This window comes from Fusarium keratoplasticum, chromosome 7 (genome assembly GCF_025433545.1).
Source record: "Fusarium keratoplasticum isolate Fu6.1 chromosome 7, whole genome shotgun sequence".
Taxonomy (NCBI): domain Eukaryota; kingdom Fungi; phylum Ascomycota; class Sordariomycetes; order Hypocreales; family Nectriaceae; genus Fusarium; species Fusarium keratoplasticum.
Genome location: NC_070535.1, coordinates 165,159 through 185,200, shown reverse-complemented (window position 1 = coordinate 185,200; position 20,042 = coordinate 165,159). Strand labels below are relative to the sequence as shown.

At 50.7% G+C, this 20,042-nt stretch overlaps 7 protein-coding genes across 7 annotated transcripts; 2 read left to right on the top strand and 5 right to left on the bottom strand.

Annotated features, from left to right (window-relative positions):
- Positions 1-462: 462 nt before the first annotated feature.
- On the bottom strand, positions 463-1,866 carry NCS57_00918800 (uncharacterized protein; the record flags this gene model as incomplete). Its single annotated transcript, XM_053058971.1, has 1 exon — positions 463-1,866. One exon carries the CDS (start codon positions 1,864-1,866, stop codon positions 463-465), a length of 1,404 nt encoding a protein of 467 aa, XP_052911042.1.
- Positions 1,867-6,141: 4,275 nt separating this feature from the next.
- NCS57_00918700 (uncharacterized protein) lies at positions 6,142-8,057 on the top strand (the record flags this gene model as incomplete). The annotated part of the gene is made up of 6 exons (XM_053058970.1): positions 6,142-6,432; positions 6,488-6,610; positions 6,667-6,819; positions 6,878-7,726; positions 7,773-7,839; positions 7,903-8,057. 6 exons carry the CDS (start codon positions 6,142-6,144, stop codon positions 8,055-8,057), a joined length of 1,638 nt encoding a protein of 545 aa, XP_052911041.1.
- Positions 8,058-9,559: 1,502 nt separating this feature from the next.
- Positions 9,560-11,318, top strand: NCS57_00918600 (uncharacterized protein; the record flags this gene model as incomplete). The annotated part of the gene is made up of 4 exons (XM_053058969.1): positions 9,560-9,653; positions 9,727-9,878; positions 9,929-10,535; positions 10,582-11,318. The coding sequence occupies exons 1-4, from the start codon at positions 9,572-9,574 to the stop codon at positions 11,316-11,318; spliced, it is 1,578 nt and encodes a 525-aa protein (XP_052911040.1). The 5' UTR covers positions 9,560-9,571.
- Positions 11,319-11,357: 39 nt separating this feature from the next.
- On the bottom strand, positions 11,358-12,314 carry NCS57_00918500 (Ribokinase; the record flags this gene model as incomplete). Its single annotated transcript, XM_053058968.1, has 1 exon — positions 11,358-12,314. The coding sequence occupies one exon, from the start codon at positions 12,312-12,314 to the stop codon at positions 11,358-11,360; it is 957 nt and encodes a 318-aa protein (XP_052911039.1).
- Positions 12,315-12,722: 408 nt separating this feature from the next.
- On the bottom strand, positions 12,723-14,066 carry NCS57_00918400 (uncharacterized protein; the record flags this gene model as incomplete). Its single annotated transcript, XM_053058967.1, has 1 exon — positions 12,723-14,066. The coding sequence occupies one exon, from the start codon at positions 14,064-14,066 to the stop codon at positions 12,723-12,725; it is 1,344 nt and encodes a 447-aa protein (XP_052911038.1).
- A 1,243-nt stretch (positions 14,067-15,309) lies between these two features.
- On the bottom strand, positions 15,310-17,037 carry NCS57_00918300 (uncharacterized protein; the record flags this gene model as incomplete). Its single annotated transcript, XM_053058966.1, has 3 exons — positions 15,310-15,879; positions 15,929-16,044; positions 16,095-17,037. 3 exons carry the CDS (start codon positions 17,035-17,037, stop codon positions 15,310-15,312), a joined length of 1,629 nt encoding a protein of 542 aa, XP_052911037.1.
- A 1,431-nt stretch (positions 17,038-18,468) lies between these two features.
- Positions 18,469-19,740, bottom strand: NCS57_00918200 (APH domain-containing protein; the record flags this gene model as incomplete). The annotated part of the gene is made up of 1 exon (XM_053058965.1): positions 18,469-19,740. One exon carries the CDS (start codon positions 19,738-19,740, stop codon positions 18,469-18,471), a length of 1,272 nt encoding a protein of 423 aa, XP_052911036.1.
- Positions 19,741-20,042: the final 302 nt, after the last annotated feature.

Sequence of the window (20,042 nt, the reverse complement as noted above, 5' to 3'; positions counted from 1 at the left end):
ATATATACTAAGTGATAAAGAAGTCCCTAGAGAGCTTGAATTTAAGAGAATGATTTTAAATCACCTTGTAGGATCTCTTTATCGACTATAAACGAATACATGTATATATATTTTTCGTCTGGGCAGTTTTGTTCAGTCGAAACCCATGGCCCTGCTCTGCGTGAGGGGATTTTAGCCACTTGTTGGCCCTCGCTTTGCGGTCCAAGGCCCTAGAAGGTCTAAAAAATGTTAAGCGGGAGTCTAGAGCTAGCATACTTAGCGATCCATGACTGTAGTACGAGAGGTTGGAGTTGAGAACTAGTTCGGGATTGTAGCGGATGCATCTACGCCAATGTCACATGCGGGTCAGGCCAATGCACTGAGATGAGATCACTGAGGTTGGGGTAAAGTTACCACGGATAAGGGGCTTGATATTCTGATTTAGTTGAGCTGTAGTGCATGATGTTCTCTTTATAATTCCAATCAGGACTTAGAAGTACGTTTACGGTCACTCCGTCGATGCTTTTTGCCGCTTGTTGCCTTGGCCTCTTGTTGGACGTCGACTGGCCCTTTGGCTTCCTTAGCCTGATCATTCTTGGGCCTGGCCTTCTCGCCCTTGCTCTTAACTGGATCCTCCTTGCTGCTTTCCTCTTTGACATCTTCTTTGAGATCCTCCTGCTCACTGGCCACAGACTCCTCTTTGCCGGTCTCAATCTCCGGTACCGCAGGTTCCTTGGGCGCCTCGATACCTCCAAGAACCCGAGGGATCTCTCTGCTCAGGCCTTTGTTCACCTGTGTTGTGGCAATGGTGCTGCATGCGCCACCTGCAGACAATGCCCCAACGAGTGCTAGGGGGGTGAGAAGAGGGAAAGCTACGCTGAGGGCAAAGGTGCCGGCCAACGAGGCTGATATACCCCCGACAGCTGTTCCAACTGTAGCAGCCGTCTTCCATTCGCTCTCTTCGCGAGTGACGTTCTCCACATCTTTCAACAGCAAGTTCCCTGGGTAGTCCTCAAGGGTCGGTAGGTTGAACCAGACGAAGTTGTGGGAACTGTGAGTCTCGCCGTGGATGGTGAGGGTCCCCAGATCAGGAAACTCGAGTGCATTGCCGATGAACATGGGTCGCCAGGTGGGTATCAGTAGGTGGAACATGGTTGTGTCTGAGCGTCTCCCCAAGTTTTGCCGGATAAACACCATCCAGGCGACGAGAGCATCCAGGTTATCAGAGAAGCCGAGGAAGTTGTCTGGTAGAGGCTTATCTTGAGCAAAGTCGCAGAAATCTGGATGCCACTCCGCATCAGGGTGGTAGAGGAAGTAGAGATGCCTCATGTCGTCTGAGAAAGCGGTTCTGCTCTGGCGGCACAGAAACTTGTGGACATGAGCTGAGAACTTGGCTGGGGTGCTCAAGCTTGTGCGTGCCTTCAGCTCTTCGGGAAGTTTGACGCCTGACTTTTCAATGTCTGACTCGTAGATGACATGGACGCCGTTTGTGTCGAGCTGGAGGGCCGTTATGAATTGTTGTAGGAGCTTTGACCAGTCGGCATTGCGAAAGACTCTGTTGACGGCCTTGACAGGAGTCTGCACAGTTAGAGGAGACTGAGTGGAAGACTCTTGGTTGGCGTTGAGCTCCTGCTCCTGCTCCTGCTCCGGGAGGCTATTGCTGACTGAGGTGTCTCCCAACTCGGCCTCACCGGGATTGCTGACGGCCGCTGCGTCTTCCTCGGGGGTGGTAGAGTCGAACTGGGCTTCCTTTGCCTGTAGGAATGCGTTGAGATCGAGAGGGATCTCGATCAGTTGCCGCGATGTGTCGACACCTCTCTTCTGTCCCTCGCCACCGCGCCTCTTGGCATTCGGGCTGCGGGGCTGCTTGCTCTCGACTGCGCCCATGGTGAGATGTGTGCGACCGCTTGAACGACGCTCATAGACTGATGGATTTCCGTACTGGCAAGATGTACACCAGGGTGTGATTTGGTATCGGATGTGATGTACTTGATGCGTTATTGCCGGTAGAGGTATGATGAAAATCCATGGTCAACGTCCGAGGTCATGACAAGGAGTCATCGACCAAACTGTGGGTCACCGTTTGACGCTAGTTACTGGAGCCAACGCATCCGGCGTTTTAGATGGTGCTCACCGCCCTTCGGTCTCGAGCCGTTGGGCCGGGATTTTGCCTCCTCTGTCGGTTGATTGCTACCTAATCAAGTCCGTTGAGTATTCTCAGAATGGTCATAGACTGAATGACCGTTTAAAAATTTGATATCGCTCAATTCTAGCATAATTTGACCTCAACGAGCGATGGGGTCCGGTGATAGGGTCCTTGGTCAACTGAGCCATCCCAAGGGTGTGAGCACGGTCTACAGATGTTCAAATTACGGTGCTATAATAAACTTTGCTGACTGTACTTGCAATCCAATCGTATGCTGTAATGATGACCAAGTACGGAGCAGGTGACAGGCGGCAGAGGTCAAGGCGCATTCGCATCGGTATTGCTCTGGAGTTGGTACCTTTGCGCAAATTGTGGGACGCCCATACTTCGTATTTCGCTCGTGAATGATTACGACATATGTCTATTTATTGTATCAGTGTGTAGGTCGCGCTGGCGAGCAAAATCTCCCCTATTGGTTGCTGAAGTGATGGGTAAGCTGTGTCTACGAGGAATAGCTGAGGAAGAAGTCATCCTCTTCCCAGTGCCATCAGTGAAACCCAGCGGGAAATGGAGAGAACACTTGACTCCCGTGCTGCAACTGCTGCTTCCAGGCTCTAGTGGACATTTGAATAGACTCCCGCTCGTCCTTTTTAAACAACAGGTCGAACTAGCCTGAAGACTCGTTGAGGACGCCTAGAACCGGAAGATCATATAGCTAGAGCACCGAGGTTGAACCCTGCGTTCCCTATGCTGGCGGTTAGGGTTAATATTCATCACCCCAACACTCTAGAAAGCGCTTTCGGCGGTTTTTGAGTAAGCCGGAACCAAAAGTGTCGATTGTGCATCTGGAAGTATCGCGATTGCCACACAACAGTATTCAGGCTATGCTGATTCGTATCCACAGAATGTAGCCAAATCCTCTAATAAGGGAATAACTAACGAGGACATCACATGTATCTAGGATTGTGTAGGTAAATGGTGTGCCGAAACCCTTAATATTTTGATCGGGGATGCCAGTCTTGCCGGAATGCTGGCAGCTCAAGTGTGGGAAACCCAAGGCCACCCAACAAGGAGGGACGGAGACTGGAAACTTGCTGTCGGGCCACGTTTAGAATTCTATCCTCAGCACAAATATCAAGGCAAGCGTTCAACCCGGATGCGAAGAAGGACATACCCCTCCCTCAAAACCATAATCCACCCCTCCTTATCAAGGGTCTGGCGGAGCCCGGCCGTTAGAACGAACAGGAGGGATTCCTGAACCTCATCTCTCCTTTCAGGGCTATAGGCAATCTCTTCGAGCTGGAGCCTGTGATAGAGCAGGCACAAATGAATGTGGCCGTCTCAGTGAGATGATGAACGAGATCAAATGACCAATCGCTCTTCTTCGGAGCCATGATGTCCATCGGAACGAGCCAACATCTACATTAGACCTGCCACGTGACTGATGGCATTCCAAGCCAGATTGAAGCGCACCTGTTGAAAGAGATGTGCCTGAGGCCTAACCTACCCTCACATCATCCAGCCGGCCCGTAGCCAAGTTCATCATCATCATTCCTTACACTCAGGTGCCCAACAGCTCCCCAGTGAAGGAATTTGCTCACCGCCGTGATAACTTGAGGGAGTACGGTTACAGGGGGAAATATGGTCAGAGCGGGCATAGTCAAAGCTGAGTAGAAATTGTAGGGACAAAAGATTCCAAGGGATTCCCTGCAACTCGTGTGTTCCACAGGTTACTCACTCTTCATGGGGGTATGGATGGAAATGAAGCAACCTCCACTGAAAGTTTTGACTACATCAACCCTTACGACGCTATTTTGTTTTCGCCAATGACCTAGGAAACAGTTACCTGTAGAACCTATTCTGGTAGGGAAGGCGTTCGTGGCCGCACAGTAATGTCCGAAACTTCGACCAGTGGCCTTTGCTTCGGTATGCCTGCCTAGTCACCATGTCAGGCCATCCCTATTAACCACGGAACCAGCATGAGAAGCATAAGGTGAAATTTACGTCAATGATCAAAAGGGGCGCTCTCGAGAAAATTGAAACCCTTATTCTGCACAAGGAAAGTATCAGCCTCCAACATCTCTATGGCTATACAGTATTAGGGTTTGGTGTCGTCATGTATTGATGACTTCATCTTTTTTTGTTGTAGTTGAGGACACGTCGTTGATGATAAAAAGGACATCCACATTGAACAGCCATAGGTGGATGGAAAGGCAGGGGCTAAAGCGAGGTAAGGTCTCGCTCTATTTTAAAATGTGTAGGGAGCTGAGTATATAGAGATGTATGCCTCACTTAATAAACCACATATTGATGGTGAAAGAGAGAATATGATATCCTGTCCTTTGTTGATCGATCTGTTGATTGCTAAATAGTGATATACACTGAGGCCTATGCCTAGAACGTGTCGGCGTTGAGATACGACTGTGGAAGGGCTTCCGGGCTAGATTGGTGATACAACTGAAACCGTCTACGATTTGCGTGTCGAATTAGTGAACTTACCTAGTCCGCCATCAACTCGGCATTTGGAAGAGGCTGGACTTACAGGCACGGACAGGCGCCAGGTGTGCGTTTTGTGCTCATTTGCGGATCCCACTAATCAGTGACAGCTCAGGAAGGCTCTTTCTATTTTAGTATATCGAGAGGCTTTTTGGAGAAGCTCGCTTAATTCAAGTTGCCTGTAGTCATCAAAACTAAACCTGAACCCTGCGGCAAAATTTCTAGTTACGGGGTACGGAAACACGTTGCGTCCCGAGATCAGCGTTGACGGCTCAGCCTCCGCAGCGCGCTCCACTCTAGGGGGCCGATCTTGCCTGAAAATGAGATTAAATCCTGGCCATCAGCCGGTTACCTGGATGGGGGCTGTTTGCGCCAAGCTTATTGTTCATTTGTTCCTTGCCGCTGGTGATATCGTTGCGAGATCCAGGTGGACTGTAATTCGGTCCGAGTCTAAACCACCAAGCGGATGCAGGCTACAAAGCCCTGTCTTTGACACATCCAAGGATAGCTCTCGTCACCCCAGGTAATACATAATAATAGATACTGCTCTTGGTCTTGACCGAGCGAGGGGTCAAAGACTCTTGAGCATCACTCTCAGCATTGACCCAGACCTCTTGCTCTTCTCAAGCCCTTCATGTATATCTGTCCTTGTGTTATCCCTCATTTTATGGTTTTTCCCGTTTTCTTTTTCTTCTTCTTTTCCCGCTGAATACGTGGTTCAGTTGTTCAGACTTCAACCTACACGTTGATGCAATGGGTCGACGGATCGAATTTGTCACTCACTACTACCCTTTGACGGTGCCGTTGCAAAGCGAGACCCCTGGAAGAACTGGCCCGCAGCGTAGTTCTTGATAATATCATTCTTTCTATTAGAAATCAATACTCTTCCGAGTGGCCCCCCTGGTCCCAGGCCCTCCCTAAAGAGTAACTTTTAGGGCCTCATCAGCCAAGCCGGAACAGCAAACGGGTAGCCATCTTGCATACGTCCGGGGGCGTTACTGAAATGCGGGGTACGGTTGAGTGACAAATCAGACGTAAGGATCCTTGGTTCCTCGGAACTAGTTTAGACCCGGAAGCGGAACTCGACCAGCTGATACTCACTCATGCCAAGCCATTCAGTGTTGCCTTGAAGATTTCCTAAAACGGATATGAAGGGTATCCCGGTTACAATGCTAGAGAAGCGACAGTACAGATGGGGTAAAAAGATTGGCAACCCCTGAACCGACTGTCCCATGTGCGCAGTTTGACATTGACTCGGCCACCTCCAAGGACAAGACCGTCCAACCCTACCGAGGTATCATGAGCCAGAAGGCCAGCAAAACACATTAGACAGTAGAGCTAAGCCGCTAGATTCTCGGTAGTTCCACATGGTAAATGATAAGAGTAGCCTGCAATAAAAGCGTCTTGGTTGACGAGTATATATTGAGATCTATCATCGCACTACATCTCCCTCTGCACCCCACCTCCTCCAGCAACCCTTTAACTCGCAATTTCGCCTCTCAACGTTGAACCCATCAGTTATGTCGAAGCCAGACTGGAATGCACTCATTCAAGCGAAGCGCGCCGCCCGTGACTCTCGCATACCCGGAGAATGGCTTTTGGACAGCAGCATCACCAGCCAAGCCCGCCGTGACAACCCAATCAGCGCCTTCGACCTCCTCAACCAGACCAACCTCCTCACCAAGCGTGAACGCGGAATTACTGAGAAGTATGATGCTACGTCTCTCCTCGCCCAGCTGGCCTCTGGCGCGTTGTCTTCCTTCGAAGTGACCATGGCCTTCTGCAAGCGCGCTGCAATCGCCCAGCAGTTGGTAAGTCGCATGTGCCTGTGTTGATTACCTGGCAGGCTGACTGACATTGAAACAGATTAATCCTTTGACAGAGATTTTCTTTGACAAGGCGCTCGAGAGAGCAAAGGAGCTGGATGCCTACCTTGCGCGAGAGGGTAAACCCAAGGGTCCGTTTCATGGATTGCCCATCAGTCTCAAGGTTTGTTGTCCTCTTGGCTTCCTCTCAAGCAACGCAGCCGCCAACATGAGATCAAGGACATGTGGATGGTAAAGGGTGAAGCCGCTACTCTGGGCTTTGTCGCATATCTACCCAAGCCAGTTGCGGAGGAGAACTCGCCCATTGTCGATATCCTTCTCGACGGCGGCGCCGTCTTGTACTGCAAGACAAACGTTCCTCAGGGCTTGTTTGTATGTCTTATTCCCCAGTCATGCCATTGCCGACCTTGTTTCTAACATGCATTCCCAGTCCATGGAGGGTGAAAACAACGTATTTGGCGTAACTCTGAACCCCCACAAGCTCACACTGGGCGCTGCTGGCAGCAGCACCGGAGAGGGAGCTTTGGTCGGGTTCCGTGGCTCACCCCTTGGTCTAGGCACCGATATTGGAGGGTCTATCCGTTCACCATCTCTCGTCAGCGGCGCGTACGGATTCAAGCCCACCGCAAACCGGATCCCGTTCTCCGGTCAACAGTTTCACTTCCCCAAGGGATGGCCCGGCATCCTTCCTTCAGCTGGACCACACGCCAACAGTGCCCAAGACCTTACCTACTTTTGCAGGGCCATCATTGGACGTGATTCCTGGAGGAGAGACTATTCGGCACTAGCAGTCCCGTGGGCAGATGTCCCGAAAAGGAAGCTCAAAATCGGGTACTGGGAGGGCTCACCTCAGACTCCTGTATTCCCTCCTATCCTGCGGGCCCTCCGGAAGGCTGCAAAGGCGTTGAAGGCTGCTGGCCATGAGATCATTCCGCTGTCCACGCCCGAGGGAGGCGGTCCACTCGAATGTGCCGGTATCTATATTCACTCTCTCGGCTTTGACACAAACGCCACCCTCATGCAGTTCATTGATGATGCTGAGGAGGAGATCCTACCCGGGATGAAGGATCTTAAGGAGGGGATGGCGAGTGCTCCCAAGAGCACTCTTGAAGACGTCTGGCAGTTTCATGGCGATCGCGGGGATTATCGCCAGGCGTGGCATGCCAAGTGGGCCGAGACCGGCATGGATGTCTTGCTCTGCCCTGCGCACCAGGGAACCGGCATGCCTCACAATGCCTACGGTCTCCCAGTGTATACCATGATCTGGAATCTTTTGGATGTATGTGCTGTTTATCTGTGTTCTGGACGTGGCTAATATTCTGCAGTGCCCTGCAAGTGTCATTCCCTTTCTCAAGGCGAGTAAGATGATTGACACAGACAAGGTTGAAGGATGTGAGTTTCCATCGTAGTGATCATGAGTCCGTCAAGGTGCATGTTTAACTAACGGGAATATAGATGACGCGGATGCTCTTGATGGTGCGCCGGCCCATGTGCAAGTTGTTGGATGGACCCTCCGCGACGAGGAGGTACTGATGGCTACGGAGGTTATTGATGAGGTGTTGAGGAATATCCCCGAAGCGGATTTCCCCCCTTTGCACTCCTCACTATAGGTAGTAAATGACTTTAACTAGTAGCTATGTATGAGATATAAGCAGATTAGTGGTGCCCTTCGGGTCCTATTTGCCTTCGATAAATCTTCAACAAACGATTCGGATTATGTTTTTTTCCTTGTGGAACCCAGTTCATCGTCGCCTTTCATGTTTACCTTTTCGGCATATTAATAAGTATTTTATGGTTGGCGTAGATTTGGCTCGACATATCTGGGAACCTTTCTGGATGGGTGAGTCAATATGATGCATGTGTCCTCCACACATCTGAGGCTGAGCCTTTCACGCTTACCGGCTGAGTCATTGTCCGCCGTCACCTTTGCTTATTTCTCAGATTCTCGTTAGGTATTTCAAGGGAGGCTTTCGCTTAAATCCCTTCAATCTCAGCATCTACGTTTTTTCCAGCTTGGTATTTTGTCAACATATCATCCACCATGAACCTCTCTGAACCAGTACCACCAAAATGTCGAACAGCGATGATCAGTGGCCATATCGACATCTCACACTCCGAGTTCGCCACACATTATCATGATCCTATAAACGAATCCATAGCCAGAGGTGATCGATTCATCCTTGGCGATGCGAGAGGCACGGATGAGTTCGCACTCGAGTACATCTTACGGCATGAGCCGACAGCTCGCATCACCGTCTATGCATCAAGGGCTGAGAGATGCAAGGCCCTCAAAGATAGAAATATTGACGCGATTCTTGTCAAGCCTCTGAAGAAAAGGGCCCGGGGACGCCAACACCACTTGGAGAGGGATGCAGAGATGACGAATTCCAGCGACTATGACATATTGTGGGTTCGAGATGAGGAGGAGTGTCGAAAGCTCTATGGAGAGAAATACCGCCCAAGAATTTCAGCTACCGAGCTCAATCGAAGGAGGAGAATAGACACTATGCAAAACACCAATGCCAACTCAACAACCTAGTTGCTAGCGAACAACAAGTGGGATTTCTGACCAATTTGGGCTGGTCATAGACTGGACGTTGTTGTCGATGAGGTCCTCGAGGAGTGAATTGACCGAAGCAGCATGGTTAACTTGCTCTCGGGCAAATTGTTACGGACTCTATATGGACTTGCAATGGCGGAGGTGGGAGGAGAGGAGAGTGAATATTGGGCTCCGATGTTTGAACAAAGTGGAGGTGTTGTGGACTTGCAACTGAGGGAGTACAGCCCTGGATCATCAGATGCGGACAGCTAAGATGCATGATCAGTATAGAAACCTCCTTGATAGAACATCTCATAATGAAATAATTGAACCGAGACCACGATATATGCTCAAGTGCCTTTCTGACGTCTGAAATACATCGGGGATGGGCCAGCTTGATGTAGTATCACGTGACGTATTGGGTCAGTGGAGCAGACGCTAAAATTTGTTACCTACCGAATAAAAACAACCCTGGATCCCCGCCCAGGCTTGCCTTTTTCTCCTTCTCGTGACGCTCTTTGCTCCACACAGGCATCTCAGCGATTCTTAGCACTGAAGCCGTCCCTCTCTTAGCCACCTTCAATAATGCCGGTAATACGAAATATCCCTGATAGCAAAAGACGGTCCCGTACAGGATGTCTGCCATGCAGGAAACGCCGAAGAAAATGTACGCCCCAAACCTCCCGAGCGAGTCGTAACATTCTTCCTTGTCTTGGAACGATTTCTAACATAATCAAAAGGTGATGAGAAGAGACCTAGATGTGGAAGTTGCCAAGAGAGGGGTGTAGCTTGCGAGTACAAGCAATGGGCGTTTGTTGCTGAAGTGGCTTCAGTGTCAGGCGACATTGATAAAACACCAGGCCGGCATCAAGACGTGGCACAATCCCCGGTCGTCAGTCGATTCTAATTCCACTCCAGGCTCTCAAATAACAAAAGCTTTAGTTTGTGCAGGATGACTTACTCTCCTTACCAAAGGCAGCCTCGCCCATCCCACCTCCGAACGACTCGCCACATAGCGCCGGCTACCCAGCAAAAGACAATGGCACTGTAAACACGCCATTCGACACATCGCCAGCAGCCAGCCTCGCTCACACCCACGAGTCAGCCGGAAACCAGATCCTCACACCGTCAACGTGGGATGACAAGGCTGGCCAGTGTAAGCAACGAGCGATGCACTGCTTCCGGTACCAGCTCGTGCCGTGGATAGAGTCCAACGCCCCAAAACCCTCATTCGGTTCCAACATGATGACTCTGGCGCAGGACAAGGCCGTCATTATGGATGCGGCTATTTACCTTGCTAGACATCGTACCAGCCGTGGTGAGACTTCCATTGAAGAGCTACAAGAGCTACATCATCGGCTTTTATTAGAAAACACCTTTGTTGCAGATGTTGGACGATCATTACTCGCTCTCGGAGACTTGTTCAATGATGGGCCTTCACAGTGGCCCAAGTTTCGATTCTACCGATCACAACCAGATACCCCGAGCCAACCATTGGAAGACATGGATGAGCCTCTCAAATCTCTGCTACGATTCCACCTCAAGATTGGTATGTTTCTTTTAAAACTTCCCGTGCGATATGCTGACATTCATAGACCTTGCAGCCTCCATTATGACCAACAGGCCACCATCAATGAAGCTCTCACTCTCTTCAGGCAGATCTCTCTTCAATGCCCCTCTGTCCCCCATAGAGACCTACGATTCATGCTTGCTCTGCCTGCTTGAATGTCTCCGGCTAATTCACTACGAGCTCATACCTCTCTTTACCGGCCAGTCCAACATGCAATCAGCCGCCCCCGAGTCCTATTCTCTTAAGTGGGCCGCTTGGTCCAGACTGTGGACAAGCTGCATGCAATGGTTCCAGGACAGGCCTCCTGGAATGGAACCGGTGCTAGAAAGTTCTGATGCTGATTTAAACGGGCACAAGATGCAAGAGTCTCCTTTCCCGGCCGATGTCTATACCAGTGCCCTGTCTCTGCAGGCCAACCTGACCATGCATCTATCTTCCCTCCTCCTTCTTGCCTACAAGCCGCGACTTGTGAAGCTATCGAGGTTTCCGCACCATCTGATTTCGAGAAGCTGGCATACACAAAAGATCGCAAGGCTAGCAGTCTGGAATAGCTTTCCAGAGCAGTGGGATCCTCTCGTAGTGGCTGCCCTGCTCCGGGCCGCAAGAGAGATGACCCATGCCTCGCAGCAGGAAGCGCTGCTTACTTGCTTTCAACGAATCACGGATGTGACGAAATTGCCATTGGATGAAGAAATCTCAAACCTACGGCTGTATTGGCGCTCATCTAGTCACAGTACGCCGCCCACCATGGCTCATCGATGAGTTGAAGATTTAAGAAACCGCAGCATTCTTCAACCTAAGCTACAACTCATCCTTCCAGGGTATAGAGACTTGGGCTCCCCTTTTGGAGACCGTTTTCGACGATGCCCTGATACTCTGCCTAACAGCTTCATCGATATCAAATTTCTCCGACCTCGTGATAGCATGGACCGCGTGTATGGCATACATTCCGATAAAGGTGTCACCAGCCGCAGTCGTATCAACAACATCGACCTTGAGAGCTGGAACAAAAGCCCTATCTGTCTCGTTGGCGTAATAGGCGCCTCTTCCACCAAGGGTGATGACAACGTTCTTAACACCCCGGGCTAGGAATTGGCCAGCGATTTGCTCCACCAACTTCAAGTCATCCAGGTCCGACTCTTTGACATCTGACAGCAGGGCTGCCTCGCTCTCATTCAGAACCAAATGTGCTAGGCCCTGGTACGCCTTTTCCGGGAGCTTTTGAGCCGGGGCCGGGTTGAGAAGAACAGGCGTTCCTGTTTTCTTAGCGGCCTCTAACGCCTGAATGACAGTCTCGATTGGAATTTCCAGTTGCATGATGAGCAGAGTGGGTGATGGGTCAGGAAGGTGGGTGAACTGGGTAGGCTTGAGCGAAGCATTTGCTCCAGGCGAAAGGATGATGCGGTTTTGACCTGAAGGCTCATCAACGACAATCATGGCGATCCCAGTCTTGGACTCGGCATCGACTTTGATAGCCGACGTTTCCACACCATACGACTTGAGGCTTTCCAGGAGGATAGAACCGTATGCATCTACGCCCACCGCGCCCATCATGGCGACGTCAACGCTAGGTTCCTTGAGATCCGAGGTCCGAGACAGCTTTGCGCAAGCAACAGCTTGGTTCGCGCCCTTGCCGCCGGGGAAAACATTGAATTGGCTAGCGGTTATTGTTTCTCCCGGGAGTGGGTGATGCGGTACATAGGAAACGAGATCGATATTGAGAGATCCGAGGACGCTGATGACTGGTCTGGACGACATTGTGAGAGCTTCAGATAGGAAGAAGGTCAAAAGCAGGGGCAGAGCGAGCGTAGGACGTCTCTATTAGAAGGAAATTGAAGCGATGAACAAGAAGTAATGAAATCGACCAGGGCCTAAGCTGTTTGAAAGGCCTTGGGACGGGGGACCTGGTCTAATATTCCCACATAAATAGCTGTAGTCAAGGTCCTTGTGGGAGCGACAAGAAGAACGCTATCCCAAAAGAAGCCAGCCACTATCAAGTGGTGGAGAGGGCGTGTGGGATGTCAACAGCGTCGCCACCCATGGGGCTTCGTAGCCTACAGGTGGATCACTGCTGCGTTCTCAGCTAATGTACAATGCCGCATCGTGTCACGGCAAGACTTTTTAGGCTTTCTCCTCTTTGAGTATGCTCTTGAAACGTCTAATGAATTACTTGCCCGAATCATCAAACACATGGCCAGCCTCATATCCCCATTCCGCCTCTAGATCCCTCAACCTCCACAATGCTCCCCAGCCAGTTGTTCTATCAATCGACTTGAGTAGCTGGGCTATCTGCCTCCGTTCACTCACATGCGAGAACAACCTTCCCGCAACAAACAACGGCTGGATAGAGTTGACCATGCTCCCAGGGTGGGGGTTGGCGCATGATATACCGACCACGCTGCGGGCATGCCAAAGAGCCAAACAGTGAGAGTCCAAGTTCTGCTCTGGTGGCTGCATCTCCAGCATCAAGATGCATGCGGCGTGATAGACTTGATTGCTTGAGATGGCAGCCCAATGGGGAAACATTATCAGTGGGAAGACTTGCTTCTCACTTGCTTCGACCACACGGATGGGCTTCATCGACGGAGGTCTTTCATCTAACCAGAATTGTAACTCTGACCAGAGTCTCTGCCACTGTTCTGAAAACGGCCTGCTATCCTGCCAGTCTGCTCTTCCGAGCTCCAGATATTGTGTCCTTCGGAAGCGCAGATGACAGACTTTGGTGCAGAGGTAGATAGCCCAATTGGCATGTGTATCTGGAGATGTGCGGCTCTTCTGATGGAAAAGGCTCTGGATAAACCTCTCTGATTCCTCAGGCGATGATGGCTGCTCTCGCATGGCTGGAACCCATTGATCGAGAGGCAGCACGGTCGTCTCAGCACCGTCAGATATTATCGCTCCACACAGTTCCATCCTCGCATAGCACCAGAATACCGCTTGCGGGAGCCCTCCAGAGAAACCATTGACGCCAAAATACTCAAAGAGCGAGGCACAACCCTCGACGTGGCGCCTCCAATTTCTCGCACCGCCTGACATGAGCTCAAAGACAGCGAGTATACACGCCGTGACGAGCATGTTGGGGTCTTTGGCTTGCAAGCCAGGTGTTAGGAGCCTGATACTCTCTTGATACAGCTCCAGACTGTCGCAGCCTTTCTGCGTCAGTCCTCTCCTCTCCATCTGCCTCGATGAAAATGCAAGCATGGCATAGAGCAAAGCCGGTGACTTGCGCGCCATTAGAGGCACCTGAATCTGAAAGTGTTGGTTCTCATCGAACTTGTCAAGATGAGGTGCACATTCCGTGATCCAATTCTGTAGGTAGCGTAACAGTCTCGCGTGTGGGACTGCGACTGTTACATGTGAAAAGTTGAGTGTCTCTGCGGCCTCGTCCTCGGGTGTGGAGGGTCTGCTGGGTGACAGGCTTGAGAGGCCGGCGAAGAGCACAGACCGCAGCTCCTCCTGGAGCTCGAAGAAGCGTGGGTCAAGTGACAAGTCCTCTGAGAAGAATGACATGATTGACCTTGAATGTTGTTTCGCTTGAGTGTGAAGTAGACTCGAACCTCGACTCCTCTATCAGCTGCAGTTCCAACGTCTGATGGTTCATGCGATGTGGATCGAGTTGTTGGAGGCGAGTTGAACTATACCAGAAACAGGGTGCGTAGCCACATCATTATGTACTCCGTATTACCAGCTCCACTTGGTCGGGTCTGACCGAGTCTTGCCAAACTCTGTTGACCTCGTGCTGTTCCTTTGCCGACGCTTTTCCATTTACGGGGGGCGTAGGCACCCGTTGATTCCACACCCTTGCTTTGGGATTTCAAGGGGGATCAGGAAATCCCCGACTTATCCTCACCGTACGTACCTCTCCAATGTGGGGATTCACCCTAGAGTCATATCGAGACAACACAAATTTGGCCGAGAAAGACTTCCCCAGCTCATGCTCTCGCTCATGGTAAAGCTAGCATTAAGCTTAAGTCGATCCGGGGTAAGTGCTCCACGTTGCTGATGCGAACTCGAGCATCCATGGGGTGATGTTTTTGGAGGAACCTTGGGCGCCTCACCGAGTTGAAACATCGCCTTGACCAGGCTGATGGTTACACAAAATTGATCAATTCTCTGGAGAGAAATTCGGATTTCCTACATTAATCGTGATAAGCCTGTCGTACTTGCGCTAGTCAATCCACTTTTTGCTTGCACCTTTTCAAAGGGCACAACATATATTCAGACATTTGCTCGCTCATGGCATCTGCCTATTTGTGAGCAACATGTACTACCTCAGCAAAAGCATCATCACTAGGAGTGTTGTCACCCTTGAAAGGACCAACCATACTCAGTTTACCGTCACGATGGGGTTTTCGTTGTGGGCGCTTTGAGCAACCATTTCCGGCCTGTCATTGGCCAATGCCCCAAGGATCACTGCAACGTTACAACGTCTTAGTCAAGGGTCGTGCAATTGCAGGGGCGACTTAGGGTCTGCCTCAGGAATTGAGGACGTTGCCAATTCTCCCAGCTTGTCCATTTGGGTATCGTCTTACCTTGTAGCTTCAAGGTTTTAGAGGGTTGAGAAAGGATCGCTTAACGCAAACTGCATTGTCGCCCACCAGTTCTATCTTGCGGGTAGGCATGATCTCAACAAAGCATCAAGGACAACATAAACTTGCGAATTGAAATTGAATTCCGGTAAACTGTCTAATTTTAAACCTTCCATATGTGCGTCCTTTCACAAGACTCGCCGAAATTTCCAAGAATGTCCCAATTACAACTCCTCGACATGCTTCTCAACCTCCTTGTCATGAGAAAGCTTACGCTCATGAGCAAAACCAAGCAGACCAACCTCGGCCTGAGCCTCCCTCATAAGCACACCGTCCATCTCACCCGTGCGGCTCTTGAAGACTCGGTCCATGTCCTCAAGAGTGGCATTCTTGGTCTCGGGAAGGTAGATCCAGACCCAAACGATACCAGCAGCCAAGAAAACGGCAAAGAAGATATAGGTTCCCCATGCCCAGGCTTCCAGCATAGGAGGCACAAAGAAGGCGATGGCAAAGTTGTTGACCCAGTTACTGGATGCACCGATGGAGGCTCCCTTGGCTCGGATGGACAGAGGGAAGATCTCAGACACAAGCGTCCAAGAAACAGGGCCCCATGTAGCACCAAATCCAGCAATATAGACCCAGATTAGGGCCACGGCTGACCAGCCGGCTGCAACGTGAGAAGGCCAGTCGTGTCGGAACTTGGCTACAATGACGCCGACAGTGACCATGCTGGCGCCCATGACGACGGAGCCGATCTGCAGGAGAGGCTTGCGACCAACCCGATCAATGATCAACTGTTCAGATGTTAGTCTTGTAATAACCTAGGCTTGGTGATTGACTAACCATGGCAGGAATGGTGCTGATGAGGAAGACGACACCAGTGACTCCAGTTGCCAGCAGGGCAATAGTTCCACCAGTGAGTCCAAGGCTGATAAAGACATTCGAGGCATAGTAGATAACTGAAAACATTAGCTTTCACATATTTCTAATGCTCTAGAAGAACACTTACTGGCGTCAATTCCAGACCACTGCTGGAAGAACATGACCAGCCAAGCCGTGCAGACACGCTTCAAGTTATCAATACTCCTGAAGCAAGTCACATACTGAGCCACCTGCTGCATGAAGCGGCTCTTGCCCTTCTCCGCAAGATGAGGAAAGTCGCGAGCAAAAACCTTTTGCTCAAAGACAGCTTCGGCCTTGATCTCGAGGAATTCGACCCGGATGTCTTCGTGGTCTTCTGGCAGCTTGCGCATCCATGCCAGGGTGGATCTAGCCTCTTCATCACGACCGACCTTGACAAGCCAGCGTGGGGAGAAAGGCATAAACCAGATACCGACAGCGAGGGCCGCGGCGGGGATGCCTTGGATGATCGAGGGGAGGCGCCAGGCGAGGTCAGATTGGCCTTCTCCGGTTCCACCAATGTAGTTGCTGCCGTAGCCAACCCAGAAAGAGAGCATGATTCCCAGGATAGTTGCCAGTTGGTAGAAGGAGACGAGGAGACCTCGCATCTCTGGAGCAGAGAGCTCAGCGTTGTAAAGAGGACCGACGCCGCTGAAGAGGCCGACTCCGACACCGGTAAAGAATCGTCCAGCATAGAGAAGAGATGGGGCACCAGCAGTTGCGCCGACGTAGAGGTAACTGCCAAGGATAACCCAGCAACAAGCGATAAACATGGTGTACTTTCTGGAGATGAGCTCGCCTAGAACACCAGCCGAGAGAGACCCAAGAATGCCTCCCAGCTGGAGGATAGAAGTAAGCCAGCCAGTTGCTGAGGAGGACTTGACGACAGAAGGAAAGTTCTCAGTGAACCGGGTCATGACCAGAGACTGGCCAAGAACACCCTGTTGGTAACCATACTCAAAACCTCCAAGCGATGCAAAGAAGGCAATGAACAGGACCTTGGGGTTCTCCCGAAGGGACTGCCACATGTTCTTCTTGGTCGACGGCTCCATGGTATGCTCGGGTAAAGATGACATTGAATCGATGAAACGCCTGGGCTGAACAAGAGAATGTCGACTATCTCTCCCCGGATCCAGCCAGCCTTTAAATTCTTCCTCGTCGGTAACTCAATCTCGTGCTTCTCCACGGTGTCTGGGAGTCGGCACCGGCCAGGGGGTTAACAAGTGGGGAGGTCGTAGGCTATGACCCACGAATCTGGCTTAGCACGCCCGCACGACTCAGACGACGCCACTTGACATTACGTGGGGAAAAGCTAAAATGGTCAAAGACGTCTGGGGTCGTGCTTCTTGGTGGGTTCTGGCCTGGCCTGGGTGCCGGACTGCCGGTCATACCACCAAGCGGTTTTAACCAACAGGTGATGAAATCTATCAAGCTTTGCGTGGCAGATTATGTCAAGTGTTGAGTCTAGGATGGATTTCCAGCCGCCGTATTGGAACTGTGAATGATCATGAAAGGGGTAAGAGGACCTCAACTGGTAGCGCAGCCATGACATTTAATGTGATAGATTATGAAAGCAAGCCAATTAAACCAGAACTGTTGATTCATGCGTTTAATTTATGACACGACATAATACCTTGGTAATTTTTTGCTAATGAGTAATTAAAGGGAACAATGATGTCAGTCGGTTGTGTCTGTCGTGGTGTCTATCAACATGTGACGTAAAATGAGAGACGCAGTGCCCTTAACTAAAGACTGATATTATGCATCGCCTCGCTGCTTGGGATTATGACCGACGGTCTTGAAGAATGTCTTCTAAATTTCCACGGGACTCTCCCGAGCAGCTCGGATGAGAACTTCAGTGTTAATAGTCGCATCACGGGTGTCCCACTGATAAACGGCCCGCTTGACCAGGCCGATTCATTGCAATACGTCTCGAAGATTGCCTCGCTAGTAACAGTCGACCTCGGAAATCTCTTTGCTGGTCTGGCTCCTCGTTTGCAGCTATGTGTAAGATAATACTAACCAATTTTCCCAGTGACTTGACGAGAACCTACAACTCTAATTCAGCACCGCAATCCGCAAACAGTTCATGTAACGAGTGCTTTTGTCACAGCCAGGTCAGTTCTTTTCTGAGACGATTCTAGGCTGTAGCCCGTTCCTACTGCGAGAATCACAGTCGATTCGTGGTGTGGCATGGAAAGAAGGCTCCCTGAGAGGACTTGAGATTTGAATGCTAACGGCCTGTTTCTGCATCCACCTGGCCATTCTCTACTCACACTGCCAGACTTATGAATGCCCCTAGTAATATCAAGCTATGTGACGAAGTATTCCGGGCAGACGAGAACAACCGGAGACTGTGACTTGCGCCTACGCTAGCATCGGTGGAGAAGGGTCTAAAGTAATATTATATTATAGCTCAGAGGTGATTCTTGAGCCAATAAGCATTTTTATCCGCCATCATGAGATACATCAATACATTATAATTACACACCATCTCTCATCTCTCTCAAACTACCCACACTCCCGATACCTCCTGCAACACTATCTGCCCATCTCAGAATGTCCCGTGCTAGAAACTCACTATCGCAGTTCTCGACGGCAAGATCAAAATCCCTCTGGAGTTGGCTCGCATTGAAAACTGTTATCCATCTCGGCTCCACCCTTTCCATCTCTTCCAAGAATAACGGCCTCAAGAGAGTAAGCTCGTACTCCAACAAGTTCTCCATGTAGAGGCGAGAGGGAACTTGGTCCAGGTCATGTACGTATCGTGTTGCGTCAGGCTTGTCGGGTCGAGGTCGGCCTTCCAGAAACGAGGGGTAAGAGCAAGCCTTCCACAGAGGCAGAGCTGAGACACATTCCCAATCCACAACACCAGTGAGCTTTCCGACATCGTCGACAAGGATATTGCTTCGAGATAGGTCAGTGTGAGAGAGTACCGTGGGATCTTCTGCCATTGTTGTTTCCGGAAAGACGCGGTCGATCAGTTGTTGTAGCTTTGCGATGATACTGGCAGTTCGAGTAGCATCCTCCCTATCGTCTTCGGCATCGCTATCGAGCTCGGCACTCGCTGGATATTTGCGCAACACAGCGAGACAGTCACTTTCTGCGAGCTGCAGACGGGCCGCAATCCAGTCTCGGCTGTGGCGAAAGGGACCACGATCCATGTCGAGATTGATGCGGTCGCCCCAGAAGAAGGGCATCGAGACAATGCGCCCAGTTATAGGAGTGAGTGTCGGGAGAGAAGCAGGGTAAATGTTACCGATGCCAGACAGCTGGTTTCGGAATAGAGAGGCTGCGAAGAAGGCAAATTGGCGGACGAGGGCAGACCTTGTTGAGAAATCAATGCGTGTCCAGGCATCAGACAGAGAAGTCCCGCCAAGTCTAGTCATGAGGATCCATTCAAATCCAAGAGCTGAGTCGAGAGAAGAGTTGTAGGTGATGACCTGGGGGAGTGGGATGGTTGTAACCGCATTAACCCATCTGATTGTGGCGACTTCGCTTAGCGTCTTGTACCGAGGATCGACAGGCAGCGAGATTCGAAGCATAAGGGGTGGCTGATCTTGGATCATGACTTGATAGAGCTTGTTGAAGGCGCCTTGAGCAAAGAACGCGACTTGGACAGTACTAGAGGGCCAAAGAGACTGCAGTGTTGACTTGCTCTTTTCGATATCTGGCTCAACTTTCCACCGCGGCTCAAGCCCAAAGGGGTTTTCCTCCCAGTGAAGGCGACTGATCTGGGCTTTCAAAGAAGGCATTATAACGAGTGTGGGGCGGCGAGGGGCGGTGAGGCAAAGATATTGGAGGAGTGTGAAGAGAATGAGCGGGCGCAAGTTGGTTATGAGTGATTGTAAGATGCAACATGGAAAATCCTTTCAGGTTGCGTTGGGAAGCGAATTCATTTTGGCGCAATAAGCTTTCACCAGGCAGCGCGGCTCGTCGGTTGGTGGTTATTGGCCTTCTGTGCAAGTTAGTGACGCCACTGCACCATGAACAATGGTCATTCACAACATGCAAACAAGGGCCTCGCACAATACAGCCTTTGACAAAGCAGTACCAC